The following is a 26733-nucleotide window of genomic DNA, read 5'->3' as shown; positions in this document are numbered from 1 at the left end:
AATTATAAATTACAATTGAAAATTACTTGCATAGTAAAACTTCGATCAACTTCGATCAATGACGATGAAAATCGACTTTAATTGGAATTTAATCTTATTGTTAATGTTACGCGCGTAAACCCGTGCTAAATTTTCTGAAAAGATTTCCTTGTATCGCATACTTTACGCGCATTAACTCTACGATTAATCACGGTCTGGATTAAACAATCCAATCGGTTGTTTGAATTGTTTCGTTTCGGAAACAAAAAAAAAAAAAAAAAAAAAAAAAAAAGAAGGAAGGAAAAAAGAAAAAAAAGAATCGTAAGACACGTGTAATCGCGAAATATAAATATATCGTATAAAAGAGAAAAACGATATCATAATTCGAATTTTTGTACGCGCACGAATTTCTATAAATCAATTTACACAGAAGTTGATTCGTCTATAAATAAGTTGGCTCATAAAGGAACGGTGACGCAACAGTGATTCTGGCCACGCCGGTGTGCCAACGCGTTCGAAGCAACATTTCGTTCGCTCGATTAATCGCATTATCCAATCAGATTAAGTTGCTATTGCCGGATATCGACATTGTGCCAGACATCACGTTCGATCAATAACGATTAAACTATCGGAAGGGGGAGGGGGGGGATCGTCGATCGATATTCCGAATATTCGACTCGTTCTTTCCCTTTGAATTTGAATTGATCACGCGATCCTTGAATCGCGCCATTGCCACGATCCTCGCCACTTATTTTTACGGAGCCATTCATTCGTCCATATATGCACGAAAGAAATTTGTAATTTTTTTTTTTTTTTTTTTTTTTAGGAAAAATATCGTTTCAACGAGTTTCAAATTTCTCAAATAATTGATGGTTAAAAAGGGATTGGAATTTAAATTTGATCTATATCTATATATTTTTAAAACGATCCGGACGGTATGGATCACACTGTAGATCATTTAGACTCGAGTCCCCAAAAAATGGAGCGTGATCGAGTGACTCGACAGGAGTCAGGATCGCGAATCTCTCGACACACTCCAAGCACCAATCGATCGATGACACTCGAGTTCTCGAGTGCTCGATCCGGATTGACCCAGAATGCGCTCTCCAATCTATCTATCCTTCCCCGCAATTATCCCTCGATTAACCACCGATAAAATAACCGATAAATAACCGGAAAGAGGGACTCCGTGGCTCCGCGAAAATTCAAAAACTCTCTGCTCCGAAAAAACAGTGTTCGAAACAGTGGGATTTTTCTCGCTCGAGAGGCGCAAGCGTGTCTGTCGATCGGAACCGTTTTTCTTGCTTAAAATTAGTCGCGTAGCTCGTGCTGGTAAAAAAAACTTGTCATCGTTGAAGAAATGTATGTATACCTTCGAAAAATTCCATGAATTTTAATATGGATGGATATTAAATTAGAAAAAAAAAAAAAGTAAAATTATTTACGAGCACGAGATCCCCGCGATTTGCTTAAATATCTAAGATTCAAGTATCTCAATTAGGCGACCAACGTTTTTAGAAATTCAATTAGAAGCAGCGTTCGACATTGTAGTATTGTTAGCTACGAGAAAGAAAAGGAGGGGAAAATAAATAAATAAATAAATAAGTAAATAAATAAATAAATAAATAAATAAATAAAGAAGATCGATAGAAGCAATCGCTGGTCGCCTGTTGAATTAATTTGAAATAATATATTATCTGAGCGAGTAGCGCGAACGAGCGTGCGGAGTCGCTCGTCCGCGCTTCCCGCTGTGCACCTGCAAAAATAAGTACAACACGTGTATATAAATGAATTAATGGCGAATGTATACATATATATATGTATGTATATATATATATAAGTATAAGAATGTTCATGCACACCTCAATCTTTCTGCCCTCAACCACGGTGCCGTGTAGCCTCTCACGTGCCCGGTCCGCGTCAGCACTATTTGCGAATGTTACAAAACCGAATCCCTGCATGCAAGGACAGACAAAACAACATGCATTAAACTCAACTTACAGACTGCCAGCGCTCGGCAAACAGCCGACTGGCAGGCCCGACATTTCGTGCTTTTCTTGTAACGCTTGTACAAAATTTTCATTCGTGTCTATTAATACGAATTTAAAAAAAAAAAAAAAAGGAAAGAAAGAAAAAAAAAGAAAAGGAAAGAAAGAAAAGTAAAATAAAAGGTGAAGATGTTAAACAAGGGAGAATAGAAAATATAATAATAGTAATGATAATATTAGGAGGGTAAGATATCGAAAGAAAGAAAGAAAGAAAGAAAGAAAGAAAGAAAGAAAGAAGAGGTGAGAGGAAAAGGCGATTTTTTTGAAACGGCCTTCGAGGCCAACGAGTGCATTTTTCGTGGGGGTGCTCCGCGTGCAACTCGCGCAAGGAACCTTTCCACGCTTATTTAAATCGAATTCGTGCCGATTCGACCGACTTTTCATTCAACTATACGCGAACGAAATACGAGAGATTCTTTCGAGTTTCTTTTCGCGTTTCTTGGCCCCCTCGCCCTCTTTCATCTTTCGGTCCTCGTCTTTTTCAACTCTTAAACCTATTCTTCCGTTTATTCCTCGAATCTCTCGCCGTACAATGGCCGTCTGCCGCTAATTAATTCTCGAGATCCACTCTCGAGACGCTGCCTCGAGGGGCGAAACGAAAAGTTTTGCGGAATTTCTTTCGGCGCGCGTCCCATCATGGTCCTCCCTACGTCTTTACGAAATTCGTGGAAACAATAAACCGGATGAGTTTTCATCGGCGACGATGAGCAAAAAGTTGTCAAGCGATGCTCAATATTTGAAAAATAATCCTTTCTCTGTTTTTTTCTTTTTTTTTTTTTCTTCTAAATTTAAATTTTCAACAAATTTCTTTTTCAAAGCGATTAAGATTTTACTTTAAAGGTAAGAGGAAACGTTGTATTTACGTTATCACGAAGAGGGAGAGATGTAAGAAGGGCGGCGAAGGAGAGCACTCGTTCATAAATACGTGGATGGAGACGGATAAAAAGCACGATATTTGCCGAAATGTCGGTTTGCCAGAGAGTCTGCGAGCGCGTCATACTGCTTACGGAGACGCACCAAACAACGTGCAACAAATAAGTAAATATAAAATCATGGTAAGAAATCATGGTCATGGTCACATTAATCATCTCATTATCATATCATATCATATCGTGTCATGTCATCATGGTCATCGTCATATCATATTAAAGACTCTTGCTTTGTACCGAGAGGTGCGTGTACGAGAAAAAGAAAATTAAAGATATGACATAAAGGAGGTTAGAAACACTGGGATGATGGGAAAGGATGATTTTGAGACGGTATCGAATAATCAGGTGTGTGTGTTTGTGTGTGTATGTGCCGTGTGTGCTCGTGTGTGCCATTCGTCGTGTGCAATCGCTTTGAATAAAAACGTTCGATAAGAGGAAAACGAAGAAGAAAAAAAAGAAAATTGGAAAAGCATCGAGATGGGCTATAAATCTTGGAGGGAAATTTTTACTCTTATTGTCTCCGTGATTGTAAAATATATGATGCTCACACGCTCACACCTTCGTTGATACTGTCGGAGAAATATAATATATCCTCGAATCTTGATACACCCTTAATTCCTGACTTTAATTTCCCTGAACCATAACTCATTTCAACCTTTTCACAGAGAGAGAGAGAGAGAGAGAGAGAAAGACTTATAACCTGTCGTACACTCGAATCAAATTTTACAAAACTGAACTAAATTAAATTTTAACGATAATTATATTTAATTCTTTCGAATTCGAAGGATTCGAAAACTCAATAATTTTCAAAAGATAAATAAATCGAGTCTTTGCTTCGATTCGAAAACGAAACGTGTTTCTCACCCGAGGAAATTAATTTCAGGCAGAGAGGGAAGAGAGAAAGAGAGAGACAGAGACGTGGATGGATAATCAACTTCCTCTCGTCTCGGTCCCCTCTCGTTTCTGCCAGGAGCGGTTACGTGTATCCAGACTGTCGCCATCGCTGAGAAATCGTATTAAAGTCAAATCAAATACGGCCTCTGCTCTCGAAGAAACGCGAAAGGAGGGGGTGGATAGAGTGCAAAGTTATCGTGTTCCCCGCGTAATACAGGTAGAGGGGAGAAGGAGGACCGAGGAGCTTGTTTCCTCTGTCTTCATCCCTCTCTCAAGAAACATCGTAACTCGTTCCACTGTAATCGAATCGATGGAAGAAAATTGAATTGCCCTGTGGAGAATTCCTCTCGAATAATCGAGAGCCACCATTTCTCATTAATTAATCGAGGGGTGGTTTAGGGGGAGGAGCTGTTTGGTTTTAATCGAGGATTGGGTGCGAGTTTTGAGATTTGCGAAAGATTTCGGTGGAAATTTTGGGATAAGTTTAAGCTTAACGATGCGTAGTAAAGATTATCGAAGAAAGTTAATTGGATATTGGATGACCAATAGTCACGCGAAAGATATTCAATACTTTCGACTGATTGAGAATTTTTATATTAAAAATCTCGATCGAAAGGAATTGTTTGGCGAAAAATTCTTGGGACAAACTCATTCGACCGGAAGATTCGAGTCCTAGAAGTTTTCCTCCAAGTTTATAAATTATGCAGTGGAATTTTTAGAAACTTGCATTTTGAACTTTTGAATATTTTAATCTCCTACTTTCTTCCCACTTTCGCCCTGAAATTTTTATTCTTCGACCCTTCTTCTCTCTCTCTTTTTTCCATCGTCATCGTTAAAAATCTGAAACATCCCCCGAAGAAAAATTATTTTAACCAACGATTATTTTTCTCCTCCCCGCAATCAACGAGGAAAATTCGTCGAGAACGAACGCAACCGATAGAACTCGATGTACGTGTCATAGTGAACAATAAACCGTATCGCTGAACGTTATTAAACAATATTTCTGCGTGGATAATTCTCCAGATGACTTGTTTCGACCGGTGCAAAGCCTTTCAATCTCTCTCGATTCACGTTCACCGGGCGGAAATCAATTCGTCATTTCAAAATGACGGATTATTTAAAGGAAAAAACAGATGTTAATCGCAAAATTTATCGACTCGATACAGAAATTCATTAAAATAGATGAACTATACATGCGCGTACATCATACGCGTTGTGCGTCAATACAAAATGTAATCGATCAAAATTTTCCGAGAAAAACGATAATCCATAATCACGATGCACAATATAAAGTTATAAATTTTTTTTCTAAATATATAGAAAACTTTTCTCTAACTATTCACAAAGCTTCGAATAATTTTCCAACATTTTAAATTTATCTTATTACCACTGTCTTGGTGTTTACGATGTTTTACATTACTTCGTTTTCCACTTCCGTTTTGGAAAAAAATTAAATTTCCCTTGGAGAAGCCATTGAAATAAAGAAATAAGGAAAAAAAAAAAAAAAGAGAAGGAGAGAGCGCATATACGCGTTGAAAGAACAACGATCGTCCGTAAGCGAGATTTCAGCTGGGTGGAAAAGCGTCGTTTGTCCCTTATTTTTCATCGAATTTCTTACGACGAGTCGCTTCGACGCGATCCACTTGGGAAATCAGCATAATGTCGATAAGGCAGGGCCGTAGTGACAATGCCTCGGGCTCGAGAACGCGAGGGATGAGGGGAGGGGGAAGGAATCGAATAATCGACAAATCGATTTGCATCGCGAATAGAAGGCAGGCTCTCGCCCTATTTCGAATCTCGCCACATGGTTTTCTGCAGGAACTTTCTCTGTCGTCATTGTTTCGAAATTGAAGGCTTCGAGTGGTGAAATATCACGAACCGGGTGGGTAGGAGGGGAGAGGGAAACGAGAAATAAATTTTGCAGGAAGGAGAGAAATCGAACGAGCGCGTTGCTCGACGCTATTCACTATTTTTGATCCTTTGCTATGAGGTCAGTTCATAAGTTCAAGCGTATTTTTAGCTAGTTGTAAAATAACATGGAAGTACGAGGCAGGGGATTATTTTGATCCGCGATATATTGGATATATTGTGCTGTAATAACGTTTCATGTAAAAAATTTTGTATTATTTTAGCGTGAACGAAAATTTTTAGCGCGAACGAATTCTTAATTTTAAATAAGTGACATAAATGACACGAATTAACGTCTTGAGCTGTTATTGGAATTTTAAAAAAAATAGGAAAACAATGACGTTAAGATATTACATTTATTTTCAAAATTTACAAGTAAAATATTACTGGAACTAAATATATTTCTCCTAACGATTTTTCCAAAGAATTATACGAGATCTATATTCATCGAATATTTCCCTACAATAATATTTGAACAAGTGCAATTAAAATTACGAACGCCAATTCGATCATTTTCGATTAAAAAAAAGAATTGACAACGGAGACGACATATTAAACGAATTTTCGAAATATCCCTCGGAAAAGATGAATTGGAATAAAAATTTAAAATGTAAAAGAATCGATTCTATTTTTCGCCCAGCGATTTTTCTCGAGGATAACGAAAAAGGGGGGCGTTCTCGTCCCGAAGCGAGGCAGCAGTTCTCGTGACGGCGAGATCGCGATCTTGGCGAAAACCTCCTTAAAGCCTTATCGGCTTTCGGAAAATTAAGGTTGGCGTGCAATGCGCGACCAGCCACGGAATCACCGCGCCTGCCGCTTTCTCCTCTTTCAGGAAATTAATCCACGCTCAGATCACTCTTACGAGAAATCTTTCACCCATCGCGGCACGAGGGTTTCAACGTTAATCCAGTTAAAACGAAATCACGATCACGCCCCTTCGTTTCACTCTCCTGAATCCATCTCTAGAGATATTTCAAGGAATCAAGTTCGAACACCGTGAAATCCCCTAGACTTTCTTCACATTTGTCCAATCCACTTCTAGGGATTTTTAAAGGGAGGATAATAAAGCTTATCGAGAAGGATATTTTTACTTTGTACTTAATGTTCTTTTAAACTTCTAGATAACATCGATATACGTGTAAAAGTAATTACATATCTCTATTAAATCGAATAATAATTGCAAATTTTCAACGTCGATATTCCGGAGGAAAAAAAAAAAAAATTCATCGAAGCAGGGAATTACTTAATTTCAAAAAGTCGATGAAAAATATACGATCTCCTCCTCCGGGTAAAAATTTAATCGAGTAATATTACCATAGAAGAGAGTGGAAAGTTTATAAAACTCTTTAGAAAGTGTCGAAAAATTGGAAAACTTGGAATTTAAGCAAGTCCGGAAATCATATTTTAAATCTTCGTTGTTATTTTTCAACCCTTTGAGGACGATTACGCCGTTGAAAAAAATGTAATTACACGATTAATTTATCGCGATCGCTCCCTTCCTCTCGCGGATCTTCCACGTTGGATCTCGGAACAGGAAGAAAGATATTAGAAAAACAACCAGCATGCTCGCCCGATAAAACAGGCTCTTTGTCACGAACGAAATCATGCTCTAACCTTATCGGGCAATTTATCTTCCCGCCTGCAATTGAAAATCGAGCTTCCCTTTGACACGAACCGGAACTGTTTCGAGCTTACATCTGAGTATTATATCGCGGAAGCGATTTACAAACTATCGAGAAACAAAAAAAAAAGAGAAGGATGAAATGTGAAGATGGATAGAAATAAAATAATAGCTCGGTTGAAATTTAATAAAATAGGATAAAATCATCGATTCTTTCTTTTTCAACTTTAAGTCTCGGTTCATGATGATCTTTCTTCATGATGATAGAAGAAAAAGAAGCGAATGTAAACGAGAAGAAGAGAGTTAAAAGGTATCTCAAAGGTTGGGTTAAATATCCTTTCGAAGCGAAACACAACATTTTCTTTTTACACGTGTTTTCTGAATAAATTTCAAAGTTGGGATATCATCAGTAGTTACGTAGTATTTAAAGGAATCCATATTGATCTACCTTCTCTTCTGTAAACGAAGACAGTATCCATTAATTTTCTTTCCAAAAATAGTTGGAACGAATGATACCGGATGATCCGCTTCCTGTATGTAAATTTATCTCAAGTTGATTCGAATTCGAAGACGCCACTAATTTCCTTCCTCTTAAAAATGATGGAACGAAATATGGATGAATTTTATTTCATGCTTCTCAATATCCAATATTACGATTCTATTCTTGCGAAACTGTCAAAATCGAACCGATCTTATAAAATATGAAACGAAAATTAAATCTGGACGACACATTTCCGTTCCACACTCTCGTCGAATATCCAAATTTACGAGAAACGGGATTCGCCTCGCGACGAATTAAACTTTTCCAGGATCGATTAGAATCGATAGTGTGCAGCAGTAAATAAGACGTATCCATCCAGCCAGGAATAGACGCGATCTTCGAATGACTGATTGGCCTGTGTCACGTGATTAATCGTCGTCGTATCAAAAGAATCGAGAACCTTCGATTTGTTTCTTCGATTGTTCGAACATTGTTGATCTTGTTCGAACTCGAGGATCGAACGAGACGATTTCTATTATCTAAACTATAGATTAGTTAACAACTGGATGCCAGACACGAGAGCGAAATTAACGTTAATTTCCAGGTGTGAGCGCGTGCTTTGGAAGATACAAAGGTCTATCTAGATAAGAATGTTAATCATGCGACATGTTAAAACGCGAAACGTTGAACAATATTTTCCGAGAGAGAAACCGAAAATAGACCGGTGTTGATTAATTATTCTTTCCTTAAGAAAATTGGAACGATGATCATTATCTCGAGGAATTATCCTCGAGGAATTATCCTTGAGGAATTTTTTCTGATTGATGAGATTTTTTTTTTTAGATTGTTTGCACAGATTGCTGCTTCGAGAGTTCAGCAATTTTTTAAATCTTCCGTTATAATTGCACAGAGGTTGAATATTTAAATTGTAAATTGTAAGTGAAGATTAATGGAGAAAAAAGAGGATGGATATGAAATCTCGTTTTTTTTTTTTTTTTTTTTTTTTTGGAAATTCATGCATTCGAAAGATATAAGATCTGACGTATTATCGAAATAATCGTATTTTTTTTTATTCTCTACATTTTCACAACCCGCAACACAACGAATTCGACGAAAATTTCACGAAACATTCTCTCCTTTCAGATCCATCTTCTGCAATATATTCAATATCGAGCTCCATCGACCATTGACATTATTCGGAAATTTACACAGGTTAAATATTTTTTTCCTACGTGAAAAATTAGAAATCAAGATTAAAAAAAAAAAAAAAGAGCAGGAGGTGATTTCAGTGAGCCTATCAACGTGTACCAGAAACAAATCAGCAAAATGATCAAAGGGTAAAATGTGCAATTCGCCTCTGAACGATAACCGATAACACGATAATTAAGCGGATAATCGGTGTGTGCACGGTGACGGTGGTTTTCGTGTGGCTAGACGTGCGTGTACAAAGTGTTTAAGGATGATAATTAGAGGATGGAGGAGGGAGAGGTTGGAGAAATGGAGAAGAGAGAAAGAGAGAAAGAGAGAGAAAGAGAGAGAGAGGAACTCGAAGAATACTTGAATATTTGTGACCGAAGCTGGCAAACAGCGATATAAAAGCGCACAAAAAACAATACGAGATTTAATATTATATATATTATACCTATATATACATATATTTGATATATAGATACATATATATATAGATATATATTTAATAAATACGTTTAATAAATAGAGAAAGAGAAAGAGAAAGAGAGAGAGAGAAAGAGAGAGAAAGAGAGGGGGATGAGTTAAGAGATAATAGGAGTATACGCGTAAGTGTGTGACTTCAAGTGTTTTCTTCGTATATGTGTGTAATTCTTTTGTGTCTTTCTTTCGTTTTTTTTTTCTCGATGAAAATGGCAGTGGAAGATCTTTTTCCTCGTCTGTCTACTTTTGTTTGCTCCCTACGTTTCTCTCTCTCGTTTCAATCCACTCGCTCGCTCACGCTCGCTTCTTCCCTTCTCTTTGTTTCTCTTTCTCTATAGGATAGGAAAATATTGGAAAATATTCGGCTACGATTTTTATTCTTCCGACCATTCTATCATTGGTGTTAGAGAGATAAAATGTTGATTGATTGATTATCGTTAAAAAAAAAAAAAAAAATTGCAGGAGTTTCAAGGCTCGGTAATTTCGAATTTTTTCCATTTCCGAATCGATCGAAACGAAACGAATAATTTCTAATTTCTTTTCGAATAGTTTAAAGAGAGAGAGAGAGAGAGAGAGAGAGAGAGAGAGAGATAGAATAGAGGAGAAAAAAAAGGGAAAAGAAATCTTTCAAGGCGATATCGATAATTTTAAAAAAATTATTTCGAATAAATAGAATTAGGAATTTTTGGAGAGGAAATGGAGGATCGATCGAGGAGGAAGAGAGAGAGAGAAAGAGAGATAGAGATAGAAAGAGAAAGAGAGAAAAAGAGAGCGAGAGAGGGACAGTAGAGAGTAAATCGCAACGAGAAGAGCCAAACGACACGTGATATTGGAACGCCGGACAAAAAACTGTTGGTGAGATCGAAAGCAGCATTTCTCTATCCTAAAACACATACGTGAGTAATAAAAGAGGTAGAAGCATGGGCCGTTTCATTAATACCTTCGACTTCGCCTAGACAAAAGCGTGCGACTACTATTTACATATATAATAATGATATAACAATCATAGATAGAGGTACGTACAGATGTGTATGTATGTAATTAACGTGTATTCTTTGTGCTCGTGTGTCAATATACATATATGTACGTATATATTGATTAGATATATATATATCTTGATTAGATATATATATATATATATAGAGAGAGAGAGAGAGAGATACTTAAGAAACTTCGGAAGATGCAATGGTAATATAAATATATGTACGACATCATGCTGTTTGCGTTGGATTGTGACATACAAAATGTCTGCTCGTGAAAAAAAATCTAACGACTTTTCGTTTTATATATAATTTTATTAAATTATTCTTTCTTGAATCGATATTTTTTTTTTCTTGCTTTTTTTAATAAATAAGAAAAAAAAGTAGAGATCAGTCATTCGGTTTGTCGCAATCCAACACTTGCAGGTGGATTAGTAATACAATCGCGGCGTTGTTTGTGGAACCACAAATGGGGCGTGTAGCGAGACTATATAATATAAATTAACAAAAAAGGTGTGTCTCTCTCGAGAAAAGTTTCGAAAACGCGGGTCTCTGAGGTTGGAAAGATCGATTCGAACGGACAGGCAACAAATCGCTGGTTAGCTCTCAACTATTTTATAATCGTCTCCTGCTTACGCCTCTTTATAATCGTCTCTAATCGTGTAATGTCTAAGCGTGTAATCGTCTCTAACGTGTGTTGTTCCTCCCGATGTACGAATACGTTTCTTTCTCTCTGTGTGTAATTAAGTGTGATATGTGTATATGTATGTGTATACCGGCCTTGAAACGCCTTGGGAAACTTGTCAAAGAGAGAGAGAGAAAGAGAGAGAAAGAGAGAAATAGAAAAAGAGAGAGAGAGAGAGAGAGAACGAGAGGGAGAGGGAGAGAGAGAGAAAGAGAGAGAGAGAGAGAGAGAGAGAGAGAAAGAGAGAGGAGGATAAAAATGGAGATTGGTTAGATGTAGCTTTGGAAAAAACGAGGTGTGACAAAGTTTCATCAAATCAAATGGGCAGCATCTCCCGAGGGTCTCCTCCGCGACCGGAAGTGGCGGCAGCCGGCCCACCGGGTGCACCGTGTGTCCGCTGCTGCGTCCATCTTGAAACGATCTAATTTTTATTATTACTATTTCCTTTTGTTTTATTTTTTCATCAATTCTATCGATCTTATTTTTCTACTATCTATTATTATTATTATTATTATTATTATTATTGAATGATCATTTTTATTTTGAGAGATCGATGATATTTTTAGAAATATTATTCAAAACGACGCAAAAGAATCGTGATGAAAGATCTTGAAGCATTTTATATTAGCTGCCATTGAATTATTATTATTATTATTATTATTATTTTTTTGTATGTGTTTTGCTTTTTACTTTTCCTTTTTTCTTCTTCTTCTGCAAATATTACGGTTTCGATTGAATTGTAAAAAGACGATGAGAAGATCGAATAATGGAAAGGATCGTAATATAAAGAGAATCGTAGTAGGAGGCGATTCGTCTTGGTGGAAGGTATTTGGCGAGGAGGGTGTAATATAAAAGGGATGATGGTTTTTTTTTTTTTTTTTTTTTTTTTTTTTTTTAGTTACTTTTAGGTACCACAGTTCGTCAAAAGCAGCTGCGAACACAGTTACGCAAGGTGCACCGAGCTGCCTTATAACCAATGGGAGCTAAATAATGATAAAATGCGGAATGCTAGCTAGTAAAAATGCAATAGCTCGTCTAACAACTACGAGAACTAACACCATTGGTTATATTATGGTATGTATGTACGTGTCACTGGCACATACTCAGCGCGAGACAAGTGCGCTCACCGACTTGCCCTCCACGAATTAACTCTCTCCTTTTAAAAATTCAACGAACGAGACGAGCTATATATGCTTTTATCAAAATCAAATTCTACAAGATTTAAGAAAAAAAAAGAAAAAAAAAAAAAGAAAAAGAGGGGAAAAAAAAGAAAAGAAACGAACCGAGAAGAGAAAGAAAAAATACATATATCCATAGTAACAAAAAAAAAAAAAAAAAAAAAAATTAAAAAGACAAGTCGATAAGCGCCCTCCTCCGCACCGGTCTCAAAGTATCTCTTCTCCAAAATGCTGCACTTCATTAGGGATGCCACATTCCATTTACATTGACGAAGCTTTCGAGAAAAGGTCTCTCTCACAGATTCGCGCACTCATCGTCACACACTCATCTTATATCTCTCGCCTTAAATCTAAATCTGTCGCGTTAATCCGAAAACCGAGCGCCACCGGCGTCGACGTTTCCATTTCGAAACGGAGGGATCGACGATCATCGATCGACGATCATTATCGTTTCGCGAGGAAATCAACGTGACCCGCGTGGTCGAGCGATTTTCCAGGATAACGCGTTTAAGTTATATTAATTATAATTCGGCTCCGTGACGGGGTCAATGAAGAAGAGAAGCATAGCTTCGTGATCTCGAATCGATTTTCGTATTCACATCCCATGTCTTTTTTCGTTTTCTCTTTCCCTTTCTTTTCCCTCCCCTCCCCCGGTAATTCCACGGTGTGGAGACCCCGTCACGTCCTCGCGATCGCTTAAATGCTAAAAAGCGATGGCAACGCGGTTGTTCGCGCATATTTCCAAGGGAACACCACCGTCGGCTTCCATTGAATTTGCAATGCAAAAGGTGACGTCCTCGGTGCCATTGTCGAGTTGTTGGGATCTCTGACGCGTGATGAATGCCGACTTGTACCTCGAATTATACGAGGGGCCGTTTTTCCACGATTTATCACGGTTCCCTATCGAACGACTTTCTCGACCTTTCTCGAAGACTTTTGCAGCTATCACGTAAATTTCTTCGAAATTTTCCTCCAATTTCGTCGTTGATATCCTTTTGGAATATTGAAATATTTGTTTCTCGAGGTGTAATTTTTCTTTGGAATTTCGTAGAATTGAATTAAGATTGTAAATTAAGATTGTGACGTAGATTGATCATTTTTCGTGTTTTTATTGAGAAGATTTTACGTACAGATAAAATGTAGGAGAATGAATATTTTTAATTGAGTATCTCAATTAAAAAGATCTTTCATTGAAGTTCATAGAAAAAATAAATGACAAGAAGATCTTCTATCACTTTCTCTTTGAACATCTTTTTAACTTCGAATAGAATATTAACGAACAATTTTTAATGAAATCAACGTTCAAAATTCTTTTCTTCATTTTAAATTGTTAAACTTTATTTATACTATAAGAACGAAGCAAATTTTTAAATTAACAAGACTATTCAAAATTTAATATCCTATTAAAAAAAAAAAAAATCCCAATAAAGATAAGAATCAATTCTTAAAATTTCCTATTACACTCTACGTATATCCAAGTCTCCATTAAATTCCATCACGTTCCAACACTTTTATCACACGAATCGTCATAACTGTGACGAACTCCTAGTCGTCGAAAAAATTCTTTTCTCTCTCTCTCTCTTTCTCACTCAGAAGAATCGCAACAATTGCATCGATTGATCCGAGAAACTAGTTCTTCGCGTACAAACTGGAGCGTGATCCTTTATCACTTTATCCAGAATACCGTGAAACCAATCACGACCACCCTAAGGGCGGAAGAAGGAAGAAAAGAAGAATGAAAGGAAAAAAAAAAAAAAAAAAAAAAAGACACGTGTGCGGCACGGGGATAACCATCGCGAACGAGTTTAATTAATCCTCTTCCAGCCTCTCTTCAGTAACTGGAACACGCTTATTATTCCTCCTGGGATTGGTTGTTCCAATGACGGATGCGAGCCGCGCTTCCTGTCAGGATTCTCTGATCGAAATAGACCTCTCCACCGTGACCTAATAGGCGAGCATTACCGATTGTCGCCCTCCTTCATTCAATTAGAGGCTCTGATTGATTGCTCGTCCGTTCGAGTGGCTATTAGCTTGATGAGAGTCTTAGGGATCTTTGATCGACGTTGTAACGTGGAACAAGTTTTATGCTCGAGTTCCCAAGATTTTAATTGCGCGGGATCTTGCGCGAATTTGATTTTTAAACAGCGAAATAGGAATAGCTCGATCGAAGATTTAAATTTATCTCGTAATAAAGATCGATACGATCTTGCGACGAGGATATTTACAATTAATGAATGGGAAATTTTCCGAAGATTCAGTATGGATTTAATTTTTCTTACAAGAATGAAAGTTCATTTTAATTCCATTGTGTATTCCTACTTGTTTAAGAAATAAAACGAGTACGAGAAATTTACGTAATATTTGTAATCTGCACAAGAACTGATTTAGCTTTATTATATTTAACTTTATCGAATCAAACACTAAATCGTTAAAGAAAAAAAAAAAAAAAAAGAAAAATCTAGCAATGCAGAAAATCATGAAAATCAAATCTTCAAATAATATAACCTCTTCTTCTTCCTCCAAAACAATCTTCGTTTCCTTCGCAAAAGTAAAAGGATCTAGTCTCGAAACATCGATACGAAAACATCGAGATGGGTATTCTGATTATTCGAGTAGTAACAATGAAATTCAGGAGAAGCGCTCGGTGAAAAGCGAGCTTGAATATGGAGAAGCTCTATCCATCGCGCCAACTTCCACGATCGTCGAGAACTCCGTCCTCGAGTGGCGGAAACTCAGTCCAAGAGATCGTAGACCGTCTTCGAGCAATCATTATTCGAGGTCGTTCAAAATAATGGATTTCTGATCTAATTACTCGGGTAGGGATGGCCGTTGCAAGAGGCCGTTGAGAATCCTCTTTCTTTCGCCCCTCGTTATTGCTACGCGAAGAAACTTTCCGCGCGATTTCATAATCTCGACGAAAGTTTTGTCCAAGTTTTATGGGGCGGGGAACAAAGAGATTTTATCCTTTCCAACTCCAATTAACTCCGTTTGGGAACGGGTTGGATTCCAACACATCTAACACTTTTCATATTTCTTCGAAATCTTTCAAGTGCGTGCATTGTTTCCCGTTATGAATATTTTCATTAATCCGAATTCGAGCGAAGCGGGGTAATTTGGTAACGGGGGATTTCGTTTCCTTTTTACTCGACCGATATGAAAGTTTTCCACGGTGGAAATCGGAGTTAATTACGGAACGTTTGAACGAGCAGGGGAGAACGAAAAAGAATCGGAATGGAGTGGAATCCTCCGAGTTGAGAATAATATTGTTCGAAAGAGGGGGGAAAGAAAATTTCAGAGAACAATGTCGCGTCCGTATCGAACGAGTGTAAAAGTATTTTGCAATACAAAGGGAAATATTCTCATTTGATTTTATTCGGTTGATTCATAGGATAGAAAAATATTAAAAAATTGGAGGTAAAAGTTTCTCTTATATTATCGTTTGTAATTTAAAAATCACAGAGACGTTGAGAATTTTTAATAAAAGGTGTCTACATCGTCTTGTTCTAGTACGATCCATTTTAGAATTTTAAATCAACATTTTTACACGTGTATGATCATAGATATATCGAAATTAAAATTTCCGCAACTCGAAAGATATCGTAGATAAAAATTATCGAAGATAACGAAATTTGAATATCGACGCAGCTTTATATCGATCAAAGCTTGATTGGTTTGTGTTAATCAAAAGATGGTCATCAGAAGTAGAAATTTGTTTTCACGAGAAGATGGGGGCTCGATCATCCGGTGGACAATAGACAGGCGTGCGTGACATCGTCAGCAGCCGATGCTATTGGGTTAGTGGTACCGCGGGAGCTTGATGAAGTGCACTTGAGTGTACTTGACGCAAAGACGCTGAATATGCAAGCTCGCCGGATGCCGGCTGTCGGCACGATGTATTACTGCGGATCTTATCCAGACCGCTGTCATCCATATTGAAACCTATTTGCATTTCAAACTTCTCCTTCGCGCACTCCCCCTCCTACATTCATTTTAAATTTTCTTTTCTCCTTTCTCCCTCCCTTCTCCTCCTCCTCCTCCTCTGCAAGCTTAGATTTTCCCATGCACGAACGAACCACGATTAAATCTACAACCTTTCGAAGTTTTGATTTCATTTCATTTCATCTCTTGGAAGGATGGATCTAGGATGCTCGAGGGAGATTAAATTAGAATCGTTGAATTTTGAATGGATATCGATATATAATAACTTCGAGTTCGATTATCTTGAGAAGTTGGCTTGATGATTGGAGAAGGAATTGTCGAAGGAGATTTGTTTGATCATTTGAGATCGAGAGATTATCTAAATAATTGGAAGGATTTTCTTGTGATTATTCCTCGATCTTTTTATGCTCTTGTATTTCGTTGATAAAATAATCTAGGTGTGAAGAGTTCGGATACTTGGAGAGGAGAAAATCAGAATCTTTGAATACTGAAACTTCAAGATACAAAATTTCTAAAAAATAAAAAGTGTTAAACAATAAACTGAATCGAAATCGTTAAATTTAAAACAGAATGATTTCGAATTTCGAACTCTTAACGCTTCCTCCTCATCGAAACTCTCTATCTTTTCTCTTCCACGAGAAAAATCGAACAAAAGAATCGTCCAGGATCGACGAAATAATCTTTCGGATCGAATATCGTCTCCTACCTACCAACTCTCCTCGAGAAACGTTTTCTGGACAATCCTGACTAACGAGAATCGTCCAAACCACACGGGGAGAAGCAATCTCAACGTCTCATCTCCCCAAGATTCCCTTGATATTTCATCCCCCGATTTTCAAAACCAAGGCCTTCCACCCTTTAATCCTAGAAGCTCGTCTCGAGCACGAGCAGCGTGACGAGGAAGCCGCGATAAACTCTCCTCCCCCCCTCTCTCTCTCGTTTCGGGATTACACGGAGATCAGTCGAAGATTCTTAGCACGGAAGAACGGGTCGACAATGGCACCGTGTCGTTTTACACCACTTCTGGGACCGATATCTCGAAGCTGGACGACGTGAGCGTCGCCATCGCGCTGCAAAAGAACGCACGTTTCGAGGAGACGCAGCGTAACGACCCAGTTTTCACTTTTCTTTCTCTCTAAAGAGACGAAAAAAAAAAAAAAAAAAAAAAAACACCTGCCTTCCCTCCCCTTTTTCCTCGAACAAAAAAAAGTTTCCAGAAGGAAGATGGAACAATCCTCCCCTTCCTCCTCAGTCGTGACGCTGCGTCCCCTGGAACGAAAGATTACGGGTCCCAGTGAGCGTCCTCGTGACCAGGCTTGTCCTCGCGTCCGAGTTTTCTTTCTTTCCTTCCTTCCTTCCTTCTTTCTTTCTTTCTTTCTTTTTTTTTTTTTTTCGAAAAAGTTTCTCCACTGGAAAATGGGGAGAGAGACTGGTCACGTCCGCGCGATGATTGCGGCTACGAGGGAATAAGGAGGGGAGGAGGTGAATCGAAGGAATGAAAGAGGGCACGGAGGTGAGAAGATTGCGAAAGTTAGGCGGATAAAAAGGTTGTTCGACCGACGAGAAACTCCGGTGGATCGGTTCTGGTGTTCCTCGTGTCCTTCCTTCGAACCAAACTCTCGGGGATTGTTCGAGCGAGAAACTCGTGGTGGCGTTGAATCGAGCGAGGAGGGGGAGTTTCAGGGGAGGGGATGGTGGCGGTTGGATTAACGTCGGGCGTGGAAACGAAGGGGAGGGTCGGTGAGAGATTTCGAGCGCGGATCCATCCTGGCGACGAGGATTTCGTGGCCCTGGGACGCGGCTGTGTGCATGTGTGTGTATGTGTGTGTGTGTGTGTGGGTATGTGTGTGGGTAGGTGTGTGCGTGTATGTGTATGTGTGTGGCTTAAGTCTAACTGTAATTCTCAGGGGTGGGTTGACAGGGGTGGCTCGCAGCCTAAGGGCGACGTGAGCTTACCTTGCTTCCTCTTTCGTTAAATATGATTTCCACGTCGAGGATCGGCCCGAATTGCTGGAAAACAGAAAGCAACGTTGTCTCGAGAACGTGTCATCATCGTGTTCAACCCATTAAGGACCAACGGGGGGAAATAATACCGTGATTTTATTCGAACGTAACGTTATATATTTTTTAAAAAACAGAAAAAAGAAAAATGAGATAGAAAAATATTTGTTAATGATTTAAGAAAGATACTTTGTCACAATTTCAATTACTTTAAACTTTATAGAAACTTTATAGATACTTTGCACAAATCAAAGATAGAGAAAAAAAGAAAGAAAGAAATACGATCAATAATATATCTCATACAAGTTGAACAATTTAATTTCTTCAAAAATTACAGAATTAAGTCAAAAAATATTAACATATAACATATAATTGGTCCTTAATGAGTTAATATCAAAATGAATAATAAGGAATAATTATTATTTATTATTATTATTATTATTATTATTATGATATATACATCAAAACTTTCAACTACCACTTCCGTACCTATGAACGAATAATTAATTCACTCCCCCCCACGATAATACAACACAATCACTCGTTAAACTTTTTGCAAAATGAAAGATAAATAATTCAAAGTTGAAACTTACCCCAAACATTGCCCTGAGATCAGGGTCTCGGAAGCGGAAAGGTATATTGCTGACGTGAAGGCGTTTCGGTTGACCTTTCAGGTCTGTACCCTGTGTTGCGGTGGCAGGTGTGGTTGCACCTGAAGTGACAGGTACCAGGGCGCTACCCTCGACGGCGCCCTCGGGGTTGCTCTCGTTGCCGGCGGGTGTGGGGGCGGGTTGCTGGCCACCGCCTCCCGCGGCCGCTGCTGCCGCGGCCGCCACTGCTGCCTGAAACACCTCCGACTGTCGTCGAAGATCAAGGATCGTGTCAGCATTAAAAAGCACCTCGTGTGTTCGAGATTGGTCTTTCAGCTTCCCCATCGAATTTTCATTATCTTTATTTTACATTTTATTAGAAAAGATTTTTATCAAAAGGAGTCACAATTGAAATAAGATTTTCTTGTTAATTGTTTTTCGAGAAATCGTTAGAGATCTTTTTCTTTTTTTTCCTTTGGTGCTGGATCGAGTTGTAAAATTTTGTAAGAAATTTCAAAGCTACTTTTTTTTTTTTAAATTAATATTTTCCTCGCATCGTTAAAAATAATCGAGAAATTTTCGCGTTCAGATTGTAATTGAATTCTCCAAATGATTGGGTTGAAAACGAAAAGAAAAGAAAAAACGAGGCGAGAGTTTGGCACGGGAGGGTGAGACGCGATCGTTAGCATTCCAGATGTCCGGATACTAGAAGCCGCAAGTAGAGACGGCTGTAAGTGGTCAGCCGCATGGCCGACCTTATCTCGCTTGCGCCACTAACGAGGCTAAGTGAACACACGCCGCGTATAGTCAGACGCAGCTGCCGCTGCGTGGAATTTCTACCCTCGCTACTGAATACCACCTTCAACTTTATCACGTCTGTTACTACTCTACACTACCAACTATCCATTGGAACTAAAGCGATTTCGACCGCGAGGACCGACTATTAATAAACGCTTAGCTAAACGACACGTTTCAACCAACCACCACGGAAAATCGTGTACGATGGTACACGATTATTAATTATTATTATTAATCTTTTCGCTTTATATATTATAATTAACAATTTGAGGATCTCTTTGAGTAAGATGAAACGACGTGGGAATATCTATTGCCAAATTTTTATCGAAATAGGACACACATGGATGAGTGAAGAAAAAAATATTGAAAATACTTTTCCTTTTTTTGGCAATTAATTTCCTCGCGAATAACAAATCGAGTGGTGCTCAAACGTCTCATCGAGGAAGGAATTAATCTCACCGTCCAAGAACGTGATAGATGGTCGATGAAATTTAGATGGGGAGGGATCCTATAGCCTTGCCTCCTTTTCTCACCGTGGGAAACTCACGAATTATTCATCGAGCTTCGACATTGTCCACTATCCACCGATCCTAGCAGAGATTAAGGATTCGAAGAGGAAGGATTTCGATATGCTTGCAGACGTGTTGTGCGACCCAGGTAGCTTGTTTCGTGGTGGATTAGAAGAACTTTGTCTTTTAAAACTTCTCTCGATAAAAAATTCTGTAGATTTAGGAATGGAAATCTTGTTATTTATTCTTTCAATGTTCCTTCCATCGGATCTCTCTTCTTTGAGGATTTTTTTCTATAATATTGTATATTTACTTTTTTTTCTATTTAAAATTTGTTCGAACAGAATCGATTCTTGAAATGATGAAAATTATATATATATATATATATATATTTGGAAGATCGATAAAATAATAAATAATAATAAATAAAAGAATCGTAGATGAATTCTCAATTTTTACATCCATAATACTTTCCACCATTCGTGCGACACAATTTTACGAATGACGTTTCAATTCGACGAATGAGAAGCCACGATACCGTACTCTTTTCCCTTGAAAATTATTTCTTGAATATAGATATTTAATATCAACGCTTTTCTTTTCTATTTACAGATTTATATTCAAGCAAAGAAATATGAAATATTTTCAAAGAGGTTTCAATGAAATCTAAAAAAAAAAAAATATTTAGAATTTTCTGCAATTTTCTTTTTACATAAATTTAAAGTAAATACAAAGAGGATAAACGAATGTGATTTTTACATCTCTGTTTGAAAATATAAGGAGAGTCTGGAAGGGTGGGAAAGGTGTATTTTTCGACCGCAAGAGATTTCACGATCGAGTACCATTAACCCTGGAGAAACGTTTCGTAGATTCTCCGGGCGAAGGTCCTTCAGCTGACATAAATAATAGGGATTTCTCTCCACCCTGGCAGGAATTTATCGTTCCCGAAAACTGCGGGTCATTTGTTTCCTTCTCAATTCCTTTTAAAGGAGTGGCCGCAAAAATACACTGGGATCTGACACAAGAGGCAAGACCTTAGAACCAAAGAACAAACGTCATCAGTCTTCCCAGTTTCAGTTAGACCAACCAATTTCGTGTTAAATTTATGAATTCGCTGATGGAGGAAGAACAATCTGAACAATCTTTTATTCGAAAAAGTTTTCGTTTCCTTCCTCTCTTCCCCGCAAAATAGAGATTTATATGTTTTCTTCTTACACTCGAGGTATCGGCAAGTATCTTTTTGGGTTACCATTTTATTTGTTTACGAAGATGCTCGTAAACTCAGATATTATCTTGCTAAAATTTCTCAAACGTTTATATAGTTTATCGATTTATAAATATCTGTGTAACAAGCTAACCTAGATTGTGATTTTTAAACCTACAATTAAATAATCGTTTCAATTAAAATTCTATTCAATTCAATGATGAACTTTTGCCTCTGTAACGATGTATCTTCAAAGTTTCCAAAGATCCTCTCCTTGTTATCTTTCCTTCATCTCGACACAAAATTTATTAATTAATATGAACGCGTATATCCCAGAATATCCCTTACATATTTCACACATCATACACCTGATATTAATTCAAACGTTTGTAATTAGAAAATTACTGAAACGAAAATGATCGTAAACAGAATCCTAATTAAATTCGAAACCGCCAGTTTCAAAATTATCCCCGACATAAATCGAAAATCCTTCCAAAACCTTCTCCCGAAAATCGAAATTACCAGAGCCATCCATTTTCCAAACGACTATCTCTCATCACCAAATTAATCTCTTTCCCCACCTCTTCCAGAAAACCTCAGAAACAGTGTTCTCAACTCGAGAATCCCTTTCCTCCAAGGGATGGAGCGGAGTGGATAATTCCACGTGGATGGAAAATCCATCGAAACACTCGAACTATCCTCGAGACGTCGGTTATCGGTTAACAAGGTTGCGAATCGAAAAATTTTCGAGGCATCGGCAATCCGGAAAGAAACTTTGATGAAAACTGGATTCGTCTGGAAGCGAACCCCCCCTCGTGAAAGGAGAGCGACGGCTCCATGGGAGCCCATTCACCGTGCTCGTTCAAAAGGAACTTTTAATTTGCGCCAACCAGCAGATTTCAATGGGCGCTCGACTTTTGGCATTGTGAGGCAAAACTGCGCTCCTCCTGTCTCGCCCGCCGTGTTTCGCCCCGTGATAATGCGCTCTTCTTGGACGAGACGAGGCAGGTTTCGAAAGATGAGGCAGGTTCGATGAATTTGTTTTTCCTCTTTTCCAATTTATTGAACGCACGATAGTTAACATATTTCAAGATTAGAAATATCGTAGAGTGAATTGTAGAATGAAGAAAGAAGAAACTTTAGAATAAGTTGTTAAGTTTTCGGGATATAGAGATGGATTATCGAATGAAATTTTAACTAACTTTTAACTCAAGTGGAATTCATCTATTTAAATTATGTGTTTGGTTACGAAAGAAAGAGGAAAAAGATTTTTAATCTGGATTGGAAGTGTGTAATAAATTTATTGAAAGAAAATTTTTAGTTATCGATTAATTGTCAAATGAATTCATATTAATGTATCTATACATACACATACACACATACATACACATTAGATTTGATTATCCGAATTATAGAGATGTCAGAATTAGAGAGAATCAGAGAATTTCTATCACGGTACATGAATTGTATAATTTGTTTGTCCCGTTGCAGGTCCATTATGAGATGTAGATAAATTGTAGAACTCTGGTTCTATAACAATGAATATTCCGGAATTAAGCGCTTTCTATAGACGATTGCGTATATAGACCATTTCGAATGTACTCTCCATTTGAGAATTATGCAAGTTATGGAATTAATTTTAAACGTGTTTAAGCTACATTACGTTAATTTCCTCTTAAGCAAGATACGAATGAAATTACATATACTGTCTTTGAAAATATAGCAGTAACAAACATATGTATAATGAAATTGGATGTAATACCGTTAAATGATTCCGTATTTTTTCGGAATTGAAAGTAGATTTTTAATAAAGGAAGTTTTCAAGAATGAAAATTCCTGAAATACTTCTCGAATTTTACGTTAAACAGTTCTACAGCAGTTGAAATCCCATAGATAGATATCTCTCCTTGAAAAATAAGATTCCCAAATAGCTTCCTCCATGGACAGATTTTCAAGGTTCTTCGACTTCAAAAGTCCATCTCCAAAATCACCTAATCCTTAAGTAGATCTTTGGATGCAGTGAATTTCGTGAACACATTTTTCAAATCAAAATCTCTTACGATTACTCCTTAGGTATTCTCGATGGAATCAAGCTATTTTCAAAACAGATTTGAAATTCTACCCCGCGAAATCATCTTCCTCGTTTCCAAAATAGAGACATTTTTACGAAAAATTCGTACCACTTTTAATTTTGCGAACAAAAACTTTTTGTGAGATAGCTTTTCAGAAGAATGGAAGTCAAAGTTCCACAACGAGTCTATTTATCTTTTAGTCTTTCAATTGCAAGCTTGCAATAATTATTAAACCCTTCCTTCTTCTACCTTCTTCCTTCAAATAAAATCTCACTTTATTTTATTTATTTATTTTTTAAATAAACGACAAAACAGAGCTACCTTTCGACTGTTTCCAACTCTTAAACACGCTCAATCGAATCAAAAGTTTGAACCTCGAAACAAAAAAAATATGAGTTCCTCCTCGGATTCCTCAACTTTCGCATTTTGAACAATTACAAGATTTTCTTGAAAACGTTGAACAGGGGATTGCATGCGCAAAATGGTCGCAGAAGAACGAAATGCGGCTTTACGAGTCGGTGACTAACCGGGACCGGATAATTGAGGGAACGGACAAAGCGGCCACGTCGTCCGGAACCACGACATTGTTCGAAACTCTTCACGCTTGGCTCAACCGTGTCCAAAATGGTCCGCGTGCCCGCCGTACGCCTGGGTTAATTAGATACGACCGTCCGACAAACTGTCCTCCGAATCGTACGTCCTGATTCTTGTCCCGTGATCACGATAATTCGCGGCCCCTGCTCAGATCAGGGTAGGGGAGGGCCTTGTCTCCCTCCACGCCGATTCCCCCGCATGTGTGGAAACTGTCGAGTGGTGGAACTTGGAATTCGAAATTGGAAACTGCGGAATCGAAATGGCAATCGAAGGATTCGAAGGTTGGGGGATATTTTAGAACGTTTTAGATAGTCAGTGGTATGTATTTCGAATTGGAAAATTAATTGAACACTTGTCTCTGATTCGCGTGGAAAATGTTGGATAAAATTGTTGACGTTTAAACGCGTTTTAGTTGCGGAAAAAATTCCAATTTTTCATCGAAGGATCGTCCGTTTCTTTTTTTTACAAATCATAATTATTAATTACGTTTGAAATTAAATTATGTGCTTCAATATTGTCAGAGATAGTTCGATAATCATTCTCAGGAAACGAAAAGAAAAATCAATTTCGTTCGCATTCTGATATTAGGCGGGAAATTTGAAAGCTCCGATAATTCCAACACATCCGCCAAAAAATTTATCCTTTAATTTTTCTAAATTTAAAAAAAAAAAAATATCCTTGAAATCTTTCATTCTAATCCCTCCATTTTATGTGCTTCAATATTGTCAGAGATAGTTCGATAATCATTCTCAGGAAACGAAAAGAAAAATCAATTTCATTCGCGTTCTGATATTAGGCGGGAAATTTGAAAGCTCCGATAAAAACACATCCGCCAAAAAATTTATCCTTTAATTTTTCTAAATTCAAAAAAAAAAAAAAAAAATATCCTTGAAATCTTTCATTCTAATTCCTCCATTTTTTCCCACCGATTCAAACCAAACCAGACGAGATTCGCAAAGATTTACCGGGCCTTTTAATTAAAAAGCTGTTGTCGAGCGTGTCTAACTAACGTGGTAGCAAAGAATTACCCTCTCCCTCCCTCCCTCAGCCAGAATCCAGTCAGCCGTCTAGTAAATCGAATTAACGAACGGATTTACTTTAATTAGCGCGGCTAATTAGGCCGCTTTATGAGTCGCGCTAATTGCCAGGCGCGCACGCCATCCGACGACGAGTTATCGCGCGCTCAAATAAATTTCGATCGCGTTTACAATGGTGTTCGAGCTCCGAGAAGGGTTGGAAAGAGCGAAACAGGGGGGGTATTCGTTTGATCGCGTCGATAAAAATCATGCGGAAGGAACAGTTGTTCTGCCTTCTCTGGCAGAATTTCTTTGACACGAACGAGTAACGGGGGCTGTAAATCGAGGGGTGACTCGAGCCAAGCGTCATCCTTCATTTTCTTTCAAAACTACGGAGGAAGAGGATCTTGCAATTTTAACCCCTTATATACGTCTCGTATATAAACGTAGCTGGGTATTATTATATTATCGTGTGAATTTCTATTTCGAATTTGAAGTTTATTAAGTTGAAATGAATGGAATCGAAAATTGGCAGGGAAGGATTTTATAACGTTTAAAATTGCAACGAGATAAAAATTACGAGAAGAAAAATACATTATATTAAATTTCTACTTCTCCAGAGATTTAATCGAATCGAATTCCATTCGTTCGTGAGTTCATCATCCCTCATCCCTTGATTCGACGAAATTTTCGGAACTTTCGCAAATACCCTGCCTCGATTCTATGGAACTTTCTATGGAGCCCTTATTCCTCTTCTACTTTCGTTCGTACGTGCCTTGAATCATCGAGGCTCGTCGTAGACGTGACATGGCGTCGATTACGTGAACTTTTGTCGGTGTACGGCAAAGGTGATGGAACAAGGAGAATCTAGATCCAAGAGCTACTTGGGCCGGAGTTGAAAGCGCGGTTTGAGCGCGTCTATCGATGCGACCTCGGGGTCGCGGCGTTCTACCGCCGGAAGTGAGTGTTTCCCCACCTCGTACCGGCAATGTCAACGAGCGGTACACGAAACGGTTTGATAAATCGGAGGATTCTTTTCATGGAGGAATATTACCATATTTTTTTCGCACCTTTCGTTCTTCGCGGAAATGGAAAGAAGAGCGATGTCTTCCCAACGATAATTTTTTTTTATACGTTCTACGATTTTGAAGAAGAAATTTTCCTTTTTTAAGAATATGGATAAATATTTTTCATTATAATACACGAATTAATTTATTTTCTATTTGATTCTAAACAAAATTAACTCGTGAATTAATTCTTCACTCAGTGAGCATTATTTTACAATTAACGTGCTGAATTATAAATTAATTCCAACGGCAGATTATTTCGATTAAATCGATCGTAATCAATCTCTAATTAATATCCAGCAAGAATGGATTGCAACATTAGACTAATAAATCTTAATCAATTAATAACCAACAATAACAAATAACTTCTCGAAACCAGACGTTTATAACCATCACAAACGGTCTTAACGCGCGTTATTCACACTCGTAAAAATAAAACCCATCAACGTCAACTTTTAACTGCGAAAAATGAAAAATTCGTTTATCAACATCCTCCTCTCTGCGTGCAAATTAATCTCTGCGTCGATTGATCTCCTTATGTACCTAAACAAACCTATTCAAATTTTACA

General features: G+C 37.8%; 1 protein-coding gene across 9 annotated transcripts in view; it reads right to left on the bottom strand.

Annotated features, from left to right (window-relative positions):
- Positions 1–26733, bottom strand: part of LOC122712383 (RNA binding protein fox-1 homolog 2) — a 182307-nt gene that overhangs the window by 75056 nt on the left and 80518 nt on the right. For 6 of the 9 annotated variants that reach the window (XM_043931997.1, XM_043931999.1, XM_043932001.1 and 3 more), the window contains exons 3-5: positions 18908–19171; positions 18270–18323; positions 1842–1934 (exon numbers count right to left, since the gene is read on the bottom strand). In XM_043931997.1, the coding sequence (XP_043787932.1) occupies positions 1842–1934; positions 18270–18323; positions 18908–19171 (411 nt within the window). The remainder of the gene's footprint in view (positions 1–1841; positions 1935–18269; positions 18324–18907; positions 19172–26733) is intronic. The other 3 variants (XM_043932003.1, XM_043932002.1, XM_043932004.1) reach the window with 2 other exon arrangements.

The sequence above is a fragment of the Apis laboriosa genome, unplaced genomic scaffold (genome assembly GCF_014066325.1).
Source record: "Apis laboriosa isolate Shangri-la unplaced genomic scaffold, ASM1406632v1 scaffold1_cov151, whole genome shotgun sequence".
NCBI classification, from domain to species: domain Eukaryota; kingdom Metazoa; phylum Arthropoda; class Insecta; order Hymenoptera; family Apidae; genus Apis; species Apis laboriosa.
The sequence above is the reverse complement of the archived record's forward strand: the minus strand, read 5'-3'. Positions and strand labels throughout refer to the sequence as shown.